This window comes from Prosopis cineraria, unplaced genomic scaffold (genome assembly GCF_029017545.1).
Source record: "Prosopis cineraria cultivar Desert tree isolate PC_DT_omini unplaced genomic scaffold, ASM2901754v1 PC9, whole genome shotgun sequence".
Lineage (NCBI taxonomy): Eukaryota > Viridiplantae > Streptophyta > Magnoliopsida > Fabales > Fabaceae > Prosopis > Prosopis cineraria.
The window spans coordinates 18,871,912-18,888,852 of record NW_026555340.1 but is presented as its reverse complement, the minus strand read 5'-3'; the positions used below and the strand labels follow the sequence as shown (position 1 = coordinate 18,888,852).

At 30.7% G+C, this 16,941-nt stretch overlaps 1 protein-coding gene across 1 annotated transcript; it reads left to right on the top strand.

Annotated features, from left to right (window-relative positions):
* The first annotated feature begins 14,824 nt into the window (after positions 1 to 14,824).
* LOC129320317 (pentatricopeptide repeat-containing protein At2g15690, mitochondrial) lies at positions 14,825 to 16,941 on the top strand. The gene has a single exon (XM_054965711.1). It carries the CDS (start codon positions 14,923 to 14,925, stop codon positions 16,786 to 16,788), a length of 1,866 nt encoding a protein of 621 aa, XP_054821686.1. The 5' UTR covers positions 14,825 to 14,922; the 3' UTR covers positions 16,789 to 16,941.

Below are 16,941 nucleotides of genomic sequence, written 5' to 3'. Positions count from 1 at the left end.
TTCTCTGTGACCTGTGCTTGTTTCCTCCTTTTGAACTATTTGAAAAGGTTGATATAAAGCATAAGATGATATATATTTATTTTAATTTTATTTATAAATTATTTTTAATATATTTTATAAGTATCAAAAAAAAATTTTAAAACTCATTAACTCTATTTTAAAATTTTATAAATTCTCAACTTTACTCTTATTAAATATACATATTTTAACAACATATTTTCTCTCCCCAACATTTAATAGAAAGTAAAAAAAAATTATTATAAAATTTAATGACATGACTTATAAATAGGATTAAAAAATTTTTTTTTCTCTATTCTATAAATAAGACTTGAGAAGTCTAGCATAATCTTTGTTGGTGCCATGATAGAAACAAACAGTAATATTCTCTTTTTTTTTTTAAATAGTACCATAATTATGTACCAATTATATAAATGTATAAAAAAATTAATATTTAATATATACAATCAAATAAAAATGATCACTGTTTAACCAAAAATCACAAACACAACAATCTTCTTAAATGAAATCATAACACAATCTCAAATATAAAGGAAATTAAATCTTAACATTGAAACCGCCTCCTTAAAGGATAATGTTAAAACATGAGGCTCCACATGCATTTTTTGTACAAATAATATTTTCCATATAAGATATAAAATATATAAAAAAGTTGATCCTAAAACGAATTTATTTTCGCGTCATCTGTTAGAGCTCTTTCTCTGCCGCCAAAATTGTCAAAGAGAAACAAGTAGCCTCATTGTGACTTTTTGTTAAACATTTTGTAATGTAGACGCGGATGGAATGGGCAAAAACATTTTCTGTAAGAAAATGAAAAATGAACAGCAATCAACATGAAACGTAATTGAAGAAACAATAATAAAATCAGCTAGAGGAGGTGGAGAGAGAGAGAGAGAGAGAGAGAGGGGCAGGTATAAATGAACATAGCATTAAGGGTGTTCAGCTTAAATCCGTCTCGATTAGTTTGGTATCGTCCCGATCATATCGGAACGGGTCTCGTTCCGACTCAAAAATAATCGGAATGGGACTTTACAGGATAGGACAGGAAAAGGTTCGGGACGGGACGAAACATAAGATTACCATCGGGACATCTCGTCCCATCCCGAATAATATATATATTATTTTTATTTTAAGTATATTAATTATATTAATATAATTTATACTTACATTAATTATATTAATTATGATTTCAATATTTGCAATTCTTATTTAAAACTAAAATTTTTTTATATTGATAATTTTAATGACATTGAGTAAAATTAATGATATCTTTTTTTATAATATATTAATTATATTAATATAATTTATTCTTATATCTATCTATTTAATAACTTTTATTTATAATGAATTTCTTGCTTTATTTTTAGGAAAATAATTAGCTTAGCACATTTTCACTAAAGTAGAAGAATAATGATTTGATATTGTACTTGACTTGCTTGTTGTTGCTACTCTTATAGCTTAAAGATCACTTATATTTGCTATTACAATGTGTAGTTGTGACTAATGTAATTCAATAATTGACTTTAAATTGTTATGATTTATGTACTTGTATTGTTTTAATTTTAAACTTAATAAATTATATGATTTAAAATTTTAATAAACGTTATTATCTAGATCTTTTTCCAATATTATTCACTTTATCGGGACAGCGGGACGTCCTAATCTTGTCTCGATCTCGTCCCGACCCCTAACGGGATAGGATGACTTCCAAGACGAGACGGAACACGGGACCAAAATTCAGTCCTGATTTTTTTTCGAGGCTAGACACGGGATGAGGATGCCCCGGTTCCATCCTGTCCCGTGAACACCCTTACATAGCATATACGAATTGAAGAAACAAATACAAAGCACACCCATGATTAACGGAGCGAGTTTCACAACGCAATAGATTGATGGAGTAGTCCCTAAAAGCAAGACGGGTGTTGGACAAGCATGTACCTAAAGGCGAGACAAAGTAGATCAACAGAGTGATAGAGGAGATCAACGGAGCGAGAATGAGGATGTGATAGAGATCATGCTCTGCTGCGTTATCTGTTGCAGGGCAAATTTTTGAGGGGCACTTTTGTCCAGAAATTATTATAACTAAGATAGTTTTGTCAAAAAAAATTTACAATCCCAAGATTAGTTTCCCAATAGCTTAGGGTTGAGTTTAAGTAATCCCATCCAAATGGGTTCAAGCAAATCCAAGTGAGATTTAATCCTTCATACCAAACATATTAAATTAGGCCTTTTTCAATGTCAATCTCAAACATAACCTTCAATTTCATATCAAACCAGGCCGTGATTATTTAATTTAAAAAATGCATGAAATGAGAATAAATTAATGAAATAAAATATTTCCTTCATTTTGAATTATAAAATTTTTAAATAAAATCTCATGTATCAATAAATTTTATTAATAAAATAAAACATTCATCCCAAATGAAATCTTAGTTAAAAATGAATAGTTGAATGATTTATTTTTTATGATTATTTTTTAAAAAAAATACTCTTAGTTGCATATTGAAAATTAAAAAAAAATATTTTTTAATATTCAATCTTAAAAAAATATTTTATATTTTTGAAATAGAGGGAAAAATAATCAGCGGGAATATAATGCATAACATATAAAAAAGTGATAAGTATCATTTATGTGATCTTCCTTTTCCTTAGACTTTGAAAAAAAGAATTATTCCCTTATTATATATCTTCTTGGAAGAATGTCGTTCAAGTAATATTTTTTGCACGTAGTTATTTATTTTTATTTAAAAATTGAATAAATTTGAAGTAGACTAAATTGAAATTAAATTTTGCTGATCAATTGCAAAATACATCCTTCAAACTTTTTTTTTGGAGAAAAAGTCCCTTTTCTCCCATTTCCTGACCTATGAAACACCAATACTTTAAATTATCTTATTTATTTGTATCGATATTGTATTTAATATTGATATTCACCAATATTTTGTCAATATGTATCTATAAAATATTGAAATACTATTTTTTAATTTAAAAAAATTTAATTTACAATATAGATTTGATACTTTTAAATTACAAGACAATACTTCAAATTTGATACTCTATTTTTTTTAAGAAATTAAATTTTATTAAACATTGTATTACTAAAATTTTTATTACTAATACCTTTTTGATTTGCTTTTAAAGTCAAAAATTAGATTTTTCTTAAAAAAAAGTTGTGAATATAATAAAAGAATAAATTAATATTACATTTTCCTTGATTATAAAAATGGGGGAATGTAATCTTCTTATATGTAAGTTTATAAACCTTAAGTAAGTTATAAATAGAACCAAATATAAAAGCTATCTTTTTTTTTTGGATAATGGTCAAGGAGGAAGAAATATTGATACTATACCTATTAGTAGAATTGGGTGGTAGACAATTAAGTATAAATAGAATAAAAGTATAATTAATAATTATGTTTTGATTGTAATTACTATAAAGAACTATATATGTATGTCAATTTGAATATTTTTTAAATTAAAATTATAATTTTCATGTGTTTTATGATTATATATATGTGTGTGTGCTCGTATCAAAAGTATATTGTATCCTATATTTTTAAAAACTAAAGTATTGACATGCATCAGTATTTGTGCAAAATAGCACCCAACTACTCTTATGACATTAACAATTTTTTAAATGGTGCAAAAAAACAATTTTTTTAAATGATTTGAGGCTAAGTTTATTATATATTTATATAATAAGAACTATCAATTATATAACTAAGAGCCATTGAGCCAATGAGCCAACGTGCTGAATCCTGAGATGGGCTCCGGGTGTCATTAGCAGTGGCAACCACTATGACAGGGGAATGTGGCATTTTTAAGGGTATAATTTAATAACAAAATATAATTTTAATTTAATTTCTTAGTTCTATAGTGATATTTTACATTTATTTAACCCTCAAATAAAAATAAATAATTACTTTGGTCTTTGAATGATATTCCCATATCATTTCATTAAGAATTTGAACTTTTTGCCTTCATATCACTCCCCATTTGCCTATCTTTTTTTCAGCCAATTAATGTAATATCTTGCACCTATGAAGAGATTTTTTTATTATTTGACCAAGTGTTCTCTAATTTTAATTTCGAAACAGGTGTTCCATTTATTTTAGTAAACAAAATTTAAGTTAAAGGACCTTACAAAGTATAATTATGTTTAACAATCAATTAAAATTACTATTATAACTAGTAAGACTATATAATGAAACTTGTAGGGTCAATAGTTTAACACTTGGAAAGTAAGTTTCTTGACAAGTTTTTTATCATTAGGCTTTATAAAGGACCAGATAGTTAATTTAGAAGTACAATGAAACATTGCACAATTGCCTACAGCCAGATATGTGTTACATAAATGTATTGGTAGAAACTAACAACCAGAGAATATAATTACATAAAGATATCAAATAGACCTATGTGTAAATATTTCCCTGGCTAATAAGAATTTTGGAAGAAACTATAGTGAACTATAATTAGAATTTAATATAACATGACATTTTTAAATAAATAGGAGATTTAAAGTAATTTTTAATCTACATTTTATAATTTTAGAATCATCAGATTATAGAAAAATTTGAATAAAGATCTTGTCGTAAGAAATATTATAGAACTTTACCTACCAAAATTTGATGCGGAGGATGATGATAATCTAAATCCTCACGGCATAATTTAAGCAGGAGAGAATTGAAAAACTATGTATCATGATTGGATGGGTATGTTGGATCCTTCAACGATTATTTTTAATTGGGTATGTTTTATCCTTCAAGGATCATTTTTAATTATTTCCCCTCAAATGGCATATACAAATATAGTATGGATGGCTTTTGTTAATTGGAAGCCTTACTTTTTTTGACATTTATGATTTCATATTAACCCTTTACTTTACCCTTCTCTCCTCTCAACGTATATTCGAACACGTGACATGTGGGAGGTCACAAAGCTCAACACCAACATGACACCTGATATTGCCTACTAATTCTTTTCTTGGATCTACTACTAGGTTTAGAGACACAAGAGTTCTATCTACATTTCATGATGCTAAAATAGAAAGATGCAACAAACTAGATAATCAAATGGAAACAAAAATGGTGTACCGAGTTCTATCAATGCTGCCCGAGTATTATAGTTTGCAGCCATAACAAATCTATGCAAAAGTATCCTTGTATGAATTTCTGATTTTTATCCCTCCTAACTTAGGTTTCTGCCACTGCATGTTGGGTCCTACTTTGTTGGGCAGTATTATCAAGTTCTTTAATAACAGTGCAATCTTGTTCATCAATGTTATTCTAAAACTAGCTATATGATTTGATTCGATAAAGATTCTAGTGAAGCAACACCAATTTATTGGTAGATATCTCGGAAGTATAGTTTTTCTTTATGTTTAATTTTTTGTTTTGGCTATGCCTAATTGTCTCTATTTAATGGCAAATGAATTTGCTTTTCTTAGATTTTCTTGTATTGTATGGCTCAAAGGAAATTATCCAAAAAACACAAATGGGAGAAACCACATAAGAATTCAAACAAATCAAGTTTCTGTTGGCTCACTAAATATCTCATATACTCTATCAATGAAATTAGATTTAACATTTTTCCAATGCATATAGTCTTGGAAATCTAATTCTTCTACTTGGGATCTTGTGTATCATTTCACAAAATTTGTGAAAAAGAAACTAGACATTTGTTTAAGGAACAAATTGTTGAACATCCATCACCAATGTTATGTTGGTCATTTCCATCTAGGCCTAACATGTTAATACCTCGAAGCCTTTATTATAAAATTATCTTCCATATCAAATTTGAAATGTCAATGTTAATTTTATTCGGGCTATTTTTTGTCATCACGTCAAAAGCGTATGGGAACAAATCGAAACGTTGTATTATCCTTCATGGGTCATTTTTAATTATTTCACTTTGATTGACTATGTAAAAATATAATAACTTCAACTGAGAAGGTGTTTTTGGATTCTAGCTAAATTTTAGAAGTTATTTTGGATACAAGTTTTTTAAGTTTCTTATGTGTCTTTGGACTGGAGGCCAAAAGCCCAAAATTTTAAATTGCATTATAAAATATGGGGAATTAATTTTACGAAGAAATTTAACCATAAAGAAGGATGGAAATAGGAAATTATGGCTAATTGTCTCTAAAAATGGAAAGCATGGCCAAAAGCCCAACATTTTAAATTGCACATGCTTCCCCACGCTAAATCTGTCACCGAATGTTAGTGATGAATGTAAATTTAAAAAAATTCAAAAAACATGGTATAAGTTTACAAAAACTTGATCAAAATTGCTAAATATTCCGATATAATGGGATTCGAATTTCAACCCCCACTTATGTAAATAATTTAATTAAGAAATATCTACAATTTATTCTCAATATTTGGAAAAGATAAACTTTGTCAATTAGATACTTATAATGTATTGTTAGGCTAACATTTTGACTAAATTTACAAGCCAGTCCATCGTTGATATGTGTGTGCGTGTATTTTTTTTCCCCCCCATTTATAGATAAGTTGGCCTTTATAATTTACAAATATAATGGAGTCTTATCAAGAACTTCTAACAAAAACCATTTGCATAAAAGGATATATTGAGAAAAATAATCAATGATGAAAACTTGAAGAATTTAAAAATGGAAAGAAATATATAACTGGAGAAACTAATTGGAAAAGAGTCAATGGGAAGAAGTTGAAGAAATTACAAAGGAGTGAAAACTTTCCCATACAATGATGGTAAAAATAAAATAAAATAAAAGCTGGGGGAATCAAAACAAATAATCACCAGAAATATGAAACAGTGAAGAATATGAATAAGCAATGAATTAAGAAATGGTAAACATCATATAAAACAGGGAACATACTATATATATGCACGGACTTTTAAAATATTCATTTCTCAGTTTAATAAATCTGAAGTAAAGAAATAAATCAGTAATTAACGTTTTCTAAAGAAGTTACCACCCAAAACTGAAAAGAATAAGAAAGCTTCAAATTACAAAGGGATCGTCAAAATGTTTCGTCCTTAATAGTTATCATTTATATCAAGGTTACATGCAAATTCCAGTGTTGTAATAAGTGTACTTCATGTTGTAACAAGCTAATAGGATTAAATATACAATATGTATTGTTAACAAGTTATTTTATTAAATTAACAAATAATATTACTGAAACTAATAAGTTAAATTACGGTGTTAATTTCCGCTTTACATTATTACAAAATAATATGAAATATAAAAAATGTAGTGTAACAAGTTCCTTTATTACATTAACATAATATTACTAAAATAATATGTTCACTTAAGCTTTGGTTAATTTAAAAACTTAGATTATTTTATATATAAGTATTTGCATCATATAACTACAAGGTATGAATAATTTGGTTATTATATCACCTTTGGTAAATTAAGAGATCATAGCAAGGTCAAATATGCGGCTTGAATGCACGATAAACCCAACCTAGCTCAAAGGGGGAAAAAGTTGCTTGAAAATTTTTGCCATGGTCAAATTGGCCCAAAACTTGGGTTGGGCAAGATTTAGGGTCAGCCTTTCCAACTATATTGCCTAATTTGATGCATTTGTTTATTATTTTTTTAAAAAATATATCTGTAAGTTCTTATAACTTTACTCAATTTGAATTAAATTTTTACATTTTATTTTATTTTAATTAAATTTTATAATTTGATCAATTAAATTTTTTAATCTCTGAAGGTTACAATTCTTAAATCTTCCTGTTAAAAAACAAAATTAAGAACTTTTATATTTTTATTAAATAATTATATAAATTTAAAATTAAGTACATAATTTTTATAACTCAAAATAGGGGATCACACTAAGGGCCTTGAAAACAAAAAAAATTATATTGCAAGCCCAATATATTTTAATATTACACTGCAGGTTCAAGGGCTCTTATTATAAGTTTTTTGGGAGCAAAAGTATAATTTTGTATTTTTATCCTTGTGTGACATAAAAACTTAGATCATGTATAACATAATATCCATGAATGCAAAATATGATATTCATGAATTCTCAACATAATATTCATACATGTTTAATTAATTAACAAGTTTAATAAAATGTACAAGTGACGCAGACAATATACAACACCATGTTCATGGATACACAATATAATATTCATGCATTTTTAATTGAATGTTCATGTGTGGACACACAAGGACATTATATTAAGAATTTATGAACGTTGTATTGAAAATCCATAAATATCATGTTGTGTACTCATAAATATTGTGTTGTACATGTTCTGCATGACTTATGTATTTTATTTTAATTAACATATAGATCAATTGGACACATATACACATTATGTTGAGAATTTATGAATATCATGTTATGCATCTATAGATATTGTGTTGTGCATATTTTGTGTGACTTATATATTTTAATCAACCTATAGATCAAGTAGACATGCATGGACATTATGTTAAGAATTTATGAATATTATATTGTTTATTCATAGATTTTGTGTTATACATGCTCTATGTGACTTATATATTTTAATTTATAGATAAACTAAACACTTATGTACATTATGTTGAGAATTTATGAATATTGTGTTGTGTTTTCAAATCATAAAAGGGTAAAATTGTCCTTTCACTCTTAAAAATTTTTGCAACAAAGGCCCTTGGACTTGCAATACAATTCCAAAATGTATTAGGTCCAAATGGTCTTTTTTTTTTTGTTTTTAAGGCCTACAGTGCGATTTCCCATCAAAATATATATAATTAGGTTTTTTTAAATATTTTTATACTTATATAATTTTCATAAAAAAATAGTAAAAGTATAAATAATGTATTAAATCAATTTTTTCTCAATTCTGACTAAAAGTATTAAATTACTTTTTTTGTAAACTCTAATAGTATTTTTATTTTGTCAAATTTAATAACTTATTATTAATTATTAATTTTACTTTTGAATAGTTAGCATATATACATATATAATAGATAAAATAAATTATAAGATTAATTTTTTTTAATCTAAATGATGGGGTTTTTTTTTTTGGAAGGGGATGCTTGGAGGAATAAGCGACCTAGTAGCAGGCCCCACACACCAACCCTTAGCTTAGTCACGTTTACCTTCGCCTTTGATTTGCATTCGCTGCCTTCATCTTTCAATGGATTAAATTCGTGTATGCTCTCAAGGTTTAGTCTCTTCTCATGGCTGTTCGCCAAAAAAATTAAGTATGTGTTTGATTTTTAGTTTGATAAAAGTTAGTTTGATAAAAGTCAATTGTTATAACGAAATTTGTATTTGAATACATTTTTTTAAAAGTCAGTTTGACAAACTAAAAATTATTTGGATTATAAAAATTTATTCTTTTAAAATGTATTTTTTAATATGTAATGACTAAAAAGGACATTAATTTATAATAATTTATAATTTTTATTATACAAATATAATATATTAGCAATGTTTGAAAAATGTGAAACAAATTTAAAATAACATAAAATTTAAAATGTTAAATAATAAGAAAAAATATAAAATTTAATTTTGGAAAAAATTATGTAAGAAATAGTTAAACATTCATTAATTTTGAATAGTTACATAATTAATGGTTCGATCTATAATATACAATCTGATCTTTAATAGAATCTCGAACCCTATTCATCTCTTTATCAGAAGCTACACTTAAAATTGCACTTGGAATTGTTGATGAAAATACATGCTCGTCATTATCATCGTTACTATTAACCATATTTTTATCCTCAAAATGCCTAAAGTCAGAATCAGTTGTAGATTTTCTTCTAATAAAATTATATATAGCCATTGTTGCACTAATGATACGAACTTGCATCACAAATGGATAGCTAAGCATGTGTCATAAGATTACGAGTCTGTTTTTTCAAACCCCAAAAATCCTTTCAATCGTGGTCCTTAAGCTTGAATGATAATAATTGAAAACCTTATTATTATTTACAAATTCATATGAATGCCTGAAATCTGGGAGGTGGTACTTATGAGATCTATAAGAATTTAAATATCCACATGACGTTGGATAGTCGGCATTTAACAAATAATATTTACCTACTAATAAAAAAAATATAAGATCCTAAAAAATATTGAGTAAATTATTTTAAATTAGATAAATATGAAATATACCATGGGTGGATGTGGAAATTTCATGTCCGGCCTTGTGAGTACATAGTCAAACAAACAAGCATCATGGGCAATCCCCTCCCATCCAACCATGACATAAGTGGAACACATATCCTAATCACATGCGACCATTATATTGTGTTGGAATACCTTTCCTTCCAATATATTTCCCTTGCTCTTCACACTAACCAAGCACGGGATATGTGTTTTATCGATTTCTCCTATGGCATCTTTAAAGAATGGCCAATATCGCGGATCACCTAAAATTTTTGGATGAATATCTTGAAAAGTGTGATCTTTTAGTTGGATATATTCCTTTGCTAGCTTCTCACAAGCACGCAATACATTTTTAAAATGTCTATGCACAATATTTGCTGAATGTTGAAATCATTCTTATGCCATTCTATTCCCCACCCCATGTCTAACAATATTTAGGAACATATCGACCATTTCATGAATCCTTGTTCTTCTGGTTAAACATAAACCATATTGCACCAGTTTATTATAATGTTAAAAAAAACATCTTTTTCTATGCGACACATGTCATAACAACGTTGAGGATGCCATTGCAAAATTTCTTACACTCATGCATGACCTGATTATAAACTGGTTCTACAAAGCTCTTTTTAATAAAGTTATTGAGTAATTAGATACTATTACAGTAATAGCCTCAACCTCATCATCTTCCGTATGTACAAGTAATTGTCATAAGCGAGATTGCTTATTGTCATCCATACAAACTGCATGACATAATTAAACAACCATTACACTATTGTCCATGACTTACCATAAAAAACACAAAACACAAGAGTCAAATAACACAGTCAATTTCAAAACAAAGTTAACAACATGAACGACAATAGCTAAATTTAAAACATTGAGAAGGCAAGTTAGGATTGATCTAATCTGCTTTTTTGCCCAAGCACTTCAAATAGGCCACTAATGCTCTTTTGTTGTCCCTAAGTCTAATATACATGTCCCTTGCGGTCTTATCTAATAAAGCCACAACACACTGTCCAAGAAGCACCTCATCACAAGCAATCTCCTCGATTCCATAAAGTTCTTTTGCAACATCTACCACATTTTGATCAACTGGTTTTGTCCCACCCTCTACGAAATTAAGAATTGACTTCAGTGTTGAAACCCTATCCTCTTGTGTGGATACCAGTTGACTCACTGAATCAACCATCACAGTTGCAAGACGTTTTCCCTTCTTATTTTGACCGCTTTCACCTCTCTTTCTCTTGCTCCCCAAATTAGTATCACCACTGTATGCATTGTTCAAGTTGACCTGCCCAATTTCTGGAAGAGCTCCTCCATTAAGTTTCTCATGTCATCACTGTCTCCTGATCCTTTGGTCAAATCCAGTTGAGGCCTATACACATCTTGTGGGTCATCAGCCGCAGGTGTCCACATGTAAGTACCCTATGCTGCAACTAGCTGGAACAGCTTTGTCAATTCTTGTACATATGGAAATGTTCTATGTCTGAGTTTTTCGTACTTAGGATTCTCCTATACATTTATAAGAACTGAGTTCAATATATTTACAAAATAAAGCATAAAATATATAGCATGCTGTATATAATTCTATACCTTAATCTTTTGATTCCACCACTCATCTGGTGCTGATACAGTATTTTTTTCACTATCTCATCCCAAGCCGATCTCTTTGTTTAACAATTTGTCTCATATATTCCAGTCTTTTCTCAAATTGTCTCATTTGTTCTTCAACTGCTTCTTATTATATCTTCTAGAGTTCAAAGCATTGAACTGTTGCATTAACGCTTCCCAACCTTCCTCTGATAAGGTAAAGCCTTTGCACTCATTTTTTCTAACTTGTTGGAGAGCTAATTTGATAAACAGTTTGATCTCTTCAATAGTCCACAATGCCTTCTCTTTACTCATATTTACTATCAAAATATTACATTTTCAATAATTAATTAACATAAATTAGATCTATTTGTCAACCCACATTTAATAGGAAACAAAGCAACTAATAATTAATTAAGTAAAACCATCCAATGTTTATTTATGAAACCAAACTAAAACCCATAATTCAATATTAGTTTGAACAAAAGAAAACTTGAAAATACACATATAAATACACATAAATCCAGAATAATTTACCAGTAATTGAGCACAAGAAAATTTTAAAACACACACATTCTCAAGAGAAGAGATCAAAACCCAGGAATTAGTCATTGTAAGAAAATTTACAAACATACACACAGAGCATAACTAATTTTGAACTAAATAATTCAAGATTTAAAAACAGAACCAAGCCATTAATGTTCATATTTCCACCGTTCTGGTTCCTATTCATTCAGCATAAGAAATTTGAACCATACACACAAAGTAGAACTACGTTTAGATTCACAACATTCCTATTCATTGAGTATGAGAAAAGTTCGAACTAGACCTTCTTCTTCAACATTTAGATTTGCAATGTCCAGAAACTCTTAAGTTTTGGATTACCAACGCAAGTGGAAGAAACGGTCAAACAGAGCAGAAGCACCTTCAATAAAAAAAACAAAAGCATAACCGATTTGGAGAAAAAATTAGAGGACCATTGAGCGTCTAAGACCTAAAAGAAGCTCCAAGCGTCCGAGCGCAATTCAGGTCTCAAGTGTTTTTACTTCTGTCAGCTTCGTAATGCTGTCCAAAACCCAAAAGAAGCTTGATCCGTGAGCTATAAATGAAAAATGGTGATTGGAATGGCGAGGAAGGATGACAAAATGAGACCACGAGCTCGGCGAAGGAAGAAGTCAGATCTATGACTAAAGATGGCGGGGGAGAGACAGAGGAGAGAAGGATGAGAGTCACTAGAGATATGGAGGACAAACGGCAGATGAGACGAGAGCATAGAGAAGAGAGAAAGAAGGTGGGTTTTGAAGAAATGCAGATGAGTTCGGGCAGGAGGAAAGGACAAACATGAGGCCAGGGGTATCATGGTCATTTTAAATAATAGGTATCACATTGTCCCTTAACTGACTTTCTAAAAGCTACTCATATCAGCTTTTAGATTTTGCCGTTCAGCCCAGGTCCGAAAAGCACATTCAAAAAGTCAATTTTACACTATAAATAATCTCCAAACAACATTTAACTTTTCCAAAGTAAAAAACAACTTTTTAAATGTGAAAAGTAACTTTTTCAAACACACCTTAAGTGTGCGTTTGGTTTTCAGTTTGTCAAAAGTTCATTTGGTAAAAATTTATTTGGTGAAAGTTAATTTGATACATTGAAAGTTGTTTGGTTTGTGATAGTGAAATGTGCTTTTGAGTGTACAATTATCAAAAAGGACATTAATTTATAATGATTTATAATTTTTATTATACAAATGTAATATATTTAAAATATTTAAAAAAATATAATAAAGATTTTAAATAACACAAATTTTGATCTATAATGCTAAAAATTTCATCTCTAGTTATTTATATTTTTTAATTTGTAATTTTAAAAGATGTAATAAAGATTTGTAATTTTTAATATACATTAATGCTAAAAATTAATATGATTAATTATTCAATTTATAATACTAAAAAAATTGATACCTACTTATTATTATTAAAATAATAATTATATTTTTAATGAATTAACTATTTTTTAAATAAAAGAATAAGAGATTAAACTTAGGGTAATATGGTCAAATAACATCCTACTTTTCAAATCCACTTTTCAAAAGTTTCAAATAGTTAAGTTTCAGAAATTCACTTTCAGCTATTGTTTGAATACTTTCAGGATGTGTTTTCCTGCAAAATATTCTACCCAAACAACTTTTAACTTTCTGAAAGTAAAATTTTACTTTCTGAATGTGAAACGAAAGAAAACCAAACGGACCCTAAGTTTGTCGTCTTCATCTTTAACTTTGTGTTTGCTGTTCATGATTGTTTGACTTTGCTGTTGCTTTTAAGGAGGTTTTTTTTTCCTTGAGTATAAGCCATGAAAAATCGTGTAAAAAAATTAAGGTCTAATAATATTATAAGCCATGAGGCTTATACTCTTAAGTTTTTTTCGACTTTCCCTTCCCCTTGGCTTTTGATGATTCAGCGAATGCCTTATGATTTTTCTTGCTGATTCGTGACTGTTCTGATTTTGCTCTGATTCGTGCCTGGTTTTCTGTTCACGGGGCGGAATTTGTTTCAGTGCTGTTGTTCTTGTCATGCCCATGCTTCGTTCCTTCTTCCCTTGTCGGGATTCTACAATATTATTGCAGCATAACCACTTCTTGTTATAGTTTTTAATTATTTTCTTTAATATATGTTATGGCAAATGAAAGCAGGTTTCATTTTTTGTAGATTGACTAAATGTAAATGTGGCTTGTTTTTGTCTTGACCATCAGAATTAAGGGTTCTGATTCTGTTGTTAATTTTAATATTTTATCAGATGTGATGACTCTATGACCTTCTATATACATTTGTATGTGGCGTGGTTTCCTTCCGTGTTGATCGTTTAAATTTATAGTCTCACGATGTTTGGTGATAACTGGGAGGAATTTATCAGTGTTGTTCTTAGTCTTCTATAATTGAACAAGCCAATAGCTGAGCAGATTTAAGAGGGGAAGGCGTTCTTTTAGTAGTTGAATTTTCAATTTTGCCATCGGCCAAGTGGCATCATCTGGATCATTCGTATAATCCGACGGCTGATATATACAGGCTTCAAGAATTTTCGGGTTTTTGACACTACAAGGGGAATCATTCTCCTGCGCCATCCCTCATCTCAGCTCGGGCTGTTTGCTTGCGAGGGTTTATCACAGGGGAGGGTTTTGGTTACATTTTGCTCACTTCATCACTCGAACATGGCGTCGTTCACGGTGATTCAGCGTGCACGAAGCACAATGCTCTCTTCTTGTTTCCTCAAGGTACGCTGTGACTTGCAGCCTTCTTCTTTCATCTACAGCAACTACTATAATCAAAAACTGGGTAAAGCTCTGAGCACTTCTGCGATGCCAAACGAGTTTGAGAGAACTAATCCTCATCAACCTTCATCCGATCCTAGAGCTTTTCGAGATCACAGAGACCCAAACCAGTGGGACCCGCGATGGCAGAGTGGTCCTCGAGGTGGGAACTCTGAACAATCGAACCCACTTGCACAAAACCAGGGCTACGTTCAACAAGGAAATCCCAACTATCAAGCTAATCGAGTTCAGAACGTCCCGGGTCGATATCCTCCTAATCAGGGTCAGATTCCTCAGAATAGGGAGTATCCTGAATCAGGGCGGCGATATGCTCCTCAAGGAAACCCTAATCCGTGGAATCCTCCGAATCAGAGCTATCCCCAATATCCAGGTTCTAACCAGATGAGCCCTCAGAACTCTAGTTTTCAGCCAAGCACTCGACCTAATCGATGGAACAATCAAAATCAGGGATACCCCCAAACTGGAAGCCACAACGAGTTTAACAGTCGGAGTCAAGTCTACCCTCAAAGTGGAAATGCCAGTCAATCGGTTCCTCAATTTCAAAGTCCTAATCAGTTGGGCAATCAAGTTCCTAATCAGGGGCAAACCATTGAAAGCCAACCTTCTGTTTCTCCACCTCCTTCGATTATAGATTTGACCCAATTGTGCCAAGAGGGGAAGGCTAAGGAAGCTATTGACGTGTTGGATAAAGGGGTGAAAGCTGACGCAAACTGTTTTGATACTCTGTTCGATTTGTGTGGTAAATCAAAATCTCTTGAGGATGCAAAAAAGGTCCATGATTACTTTTTGCAGTCTACATTTAGGAGTGATGTTAAATTGAATAACAAGGTACTTGAGATGTATGGGAAGTGCAAAAGTATGACTGACGCCCGTAGAGTGTTTGATCACATGGCCAATAAAAATATGGATTCTTGGCACTTGATGATTTATGGGTACGCAAACAATACTATGGGAGATGAGGGCTTGCAATTGTTTGAGCTGATGAAAGAGCAGGGCTTGGAACCTTCTTCAGAGACTTTCCTAGCAGTGTTATCAGCTTGTGCTAGTTCAGAAGCTGTGGAGGATGGGTACCTACAGTTTGAATCCATGAAAAGTAAACATGGCATTGAACCAGGGATGGAGCATTATATGGGACTTCTGGATGTTCTAGGTCAATCTGGGTATCTTAAGGAAGCTGAGGAATACATTGAGAAGTTGCCTTTTGAACCCACAGTTGCTGTTTGGGAGAGACTGAAAGATTATGCTCGGACACATGGAGATATTGATCTTGAAGACCATGCTGAGGAGTTGATGGTTAGCCTTGACCCATCAAAGACTGTTGCCAATAAGATCCCTACCCCTCCACCAAAGAAGCGAACTGCAATTAGCATGCTTGATGGAAAGAACAGAATCATTGAGTATAAGAATCCTACACTTTACAAGGACGATGAGAAGTTAAAAGCCTTGAGTGCAATGAAAGAAGCAGGATATGTTCCTGATACAAGATATGTTCTTCATGACATTGATCAAGAAGCAAAGGAGCAAGCCCTGCTCTACCACAGTGAGCGACTAGCAATTGCCTATGGTCTTATTAGCACACCTCCAAGAACACCTCTTAGAATTATAAAGAATCTTCGTGTATGTGGTGATTGTCACAATGCCATCAAGATCATGTCCAGGATTGTTGGAAGGGAATTAATTGTCAGAGATAACAAAAGGTTTCATCATTTCAAGGATGGCAAATGCTCATGCGGGGATTACTGGTGAAGGATTCACATTCTACTTCCCTCCCCTTTACTCGCTGCTGAAAAATTATGTGTGCAAGGGCTTCAATACTGCCAGGGCTATGAAATGAATTGTGCTCTGATTTAGAATGTGCTTACTTTTCCTCTGATAATCTATCTTGTTATTTTTTCCCAA

What these genes read in the sequence shown, in the direction of transcription:
- LOC129320317 (XM_054965711.1), top strand. Translation starts at nt 14,923, where the DNA reads ATGGCGTCGTTCACGGTGATTCAGCGTGCACGAAGCACAATGCTCTCT.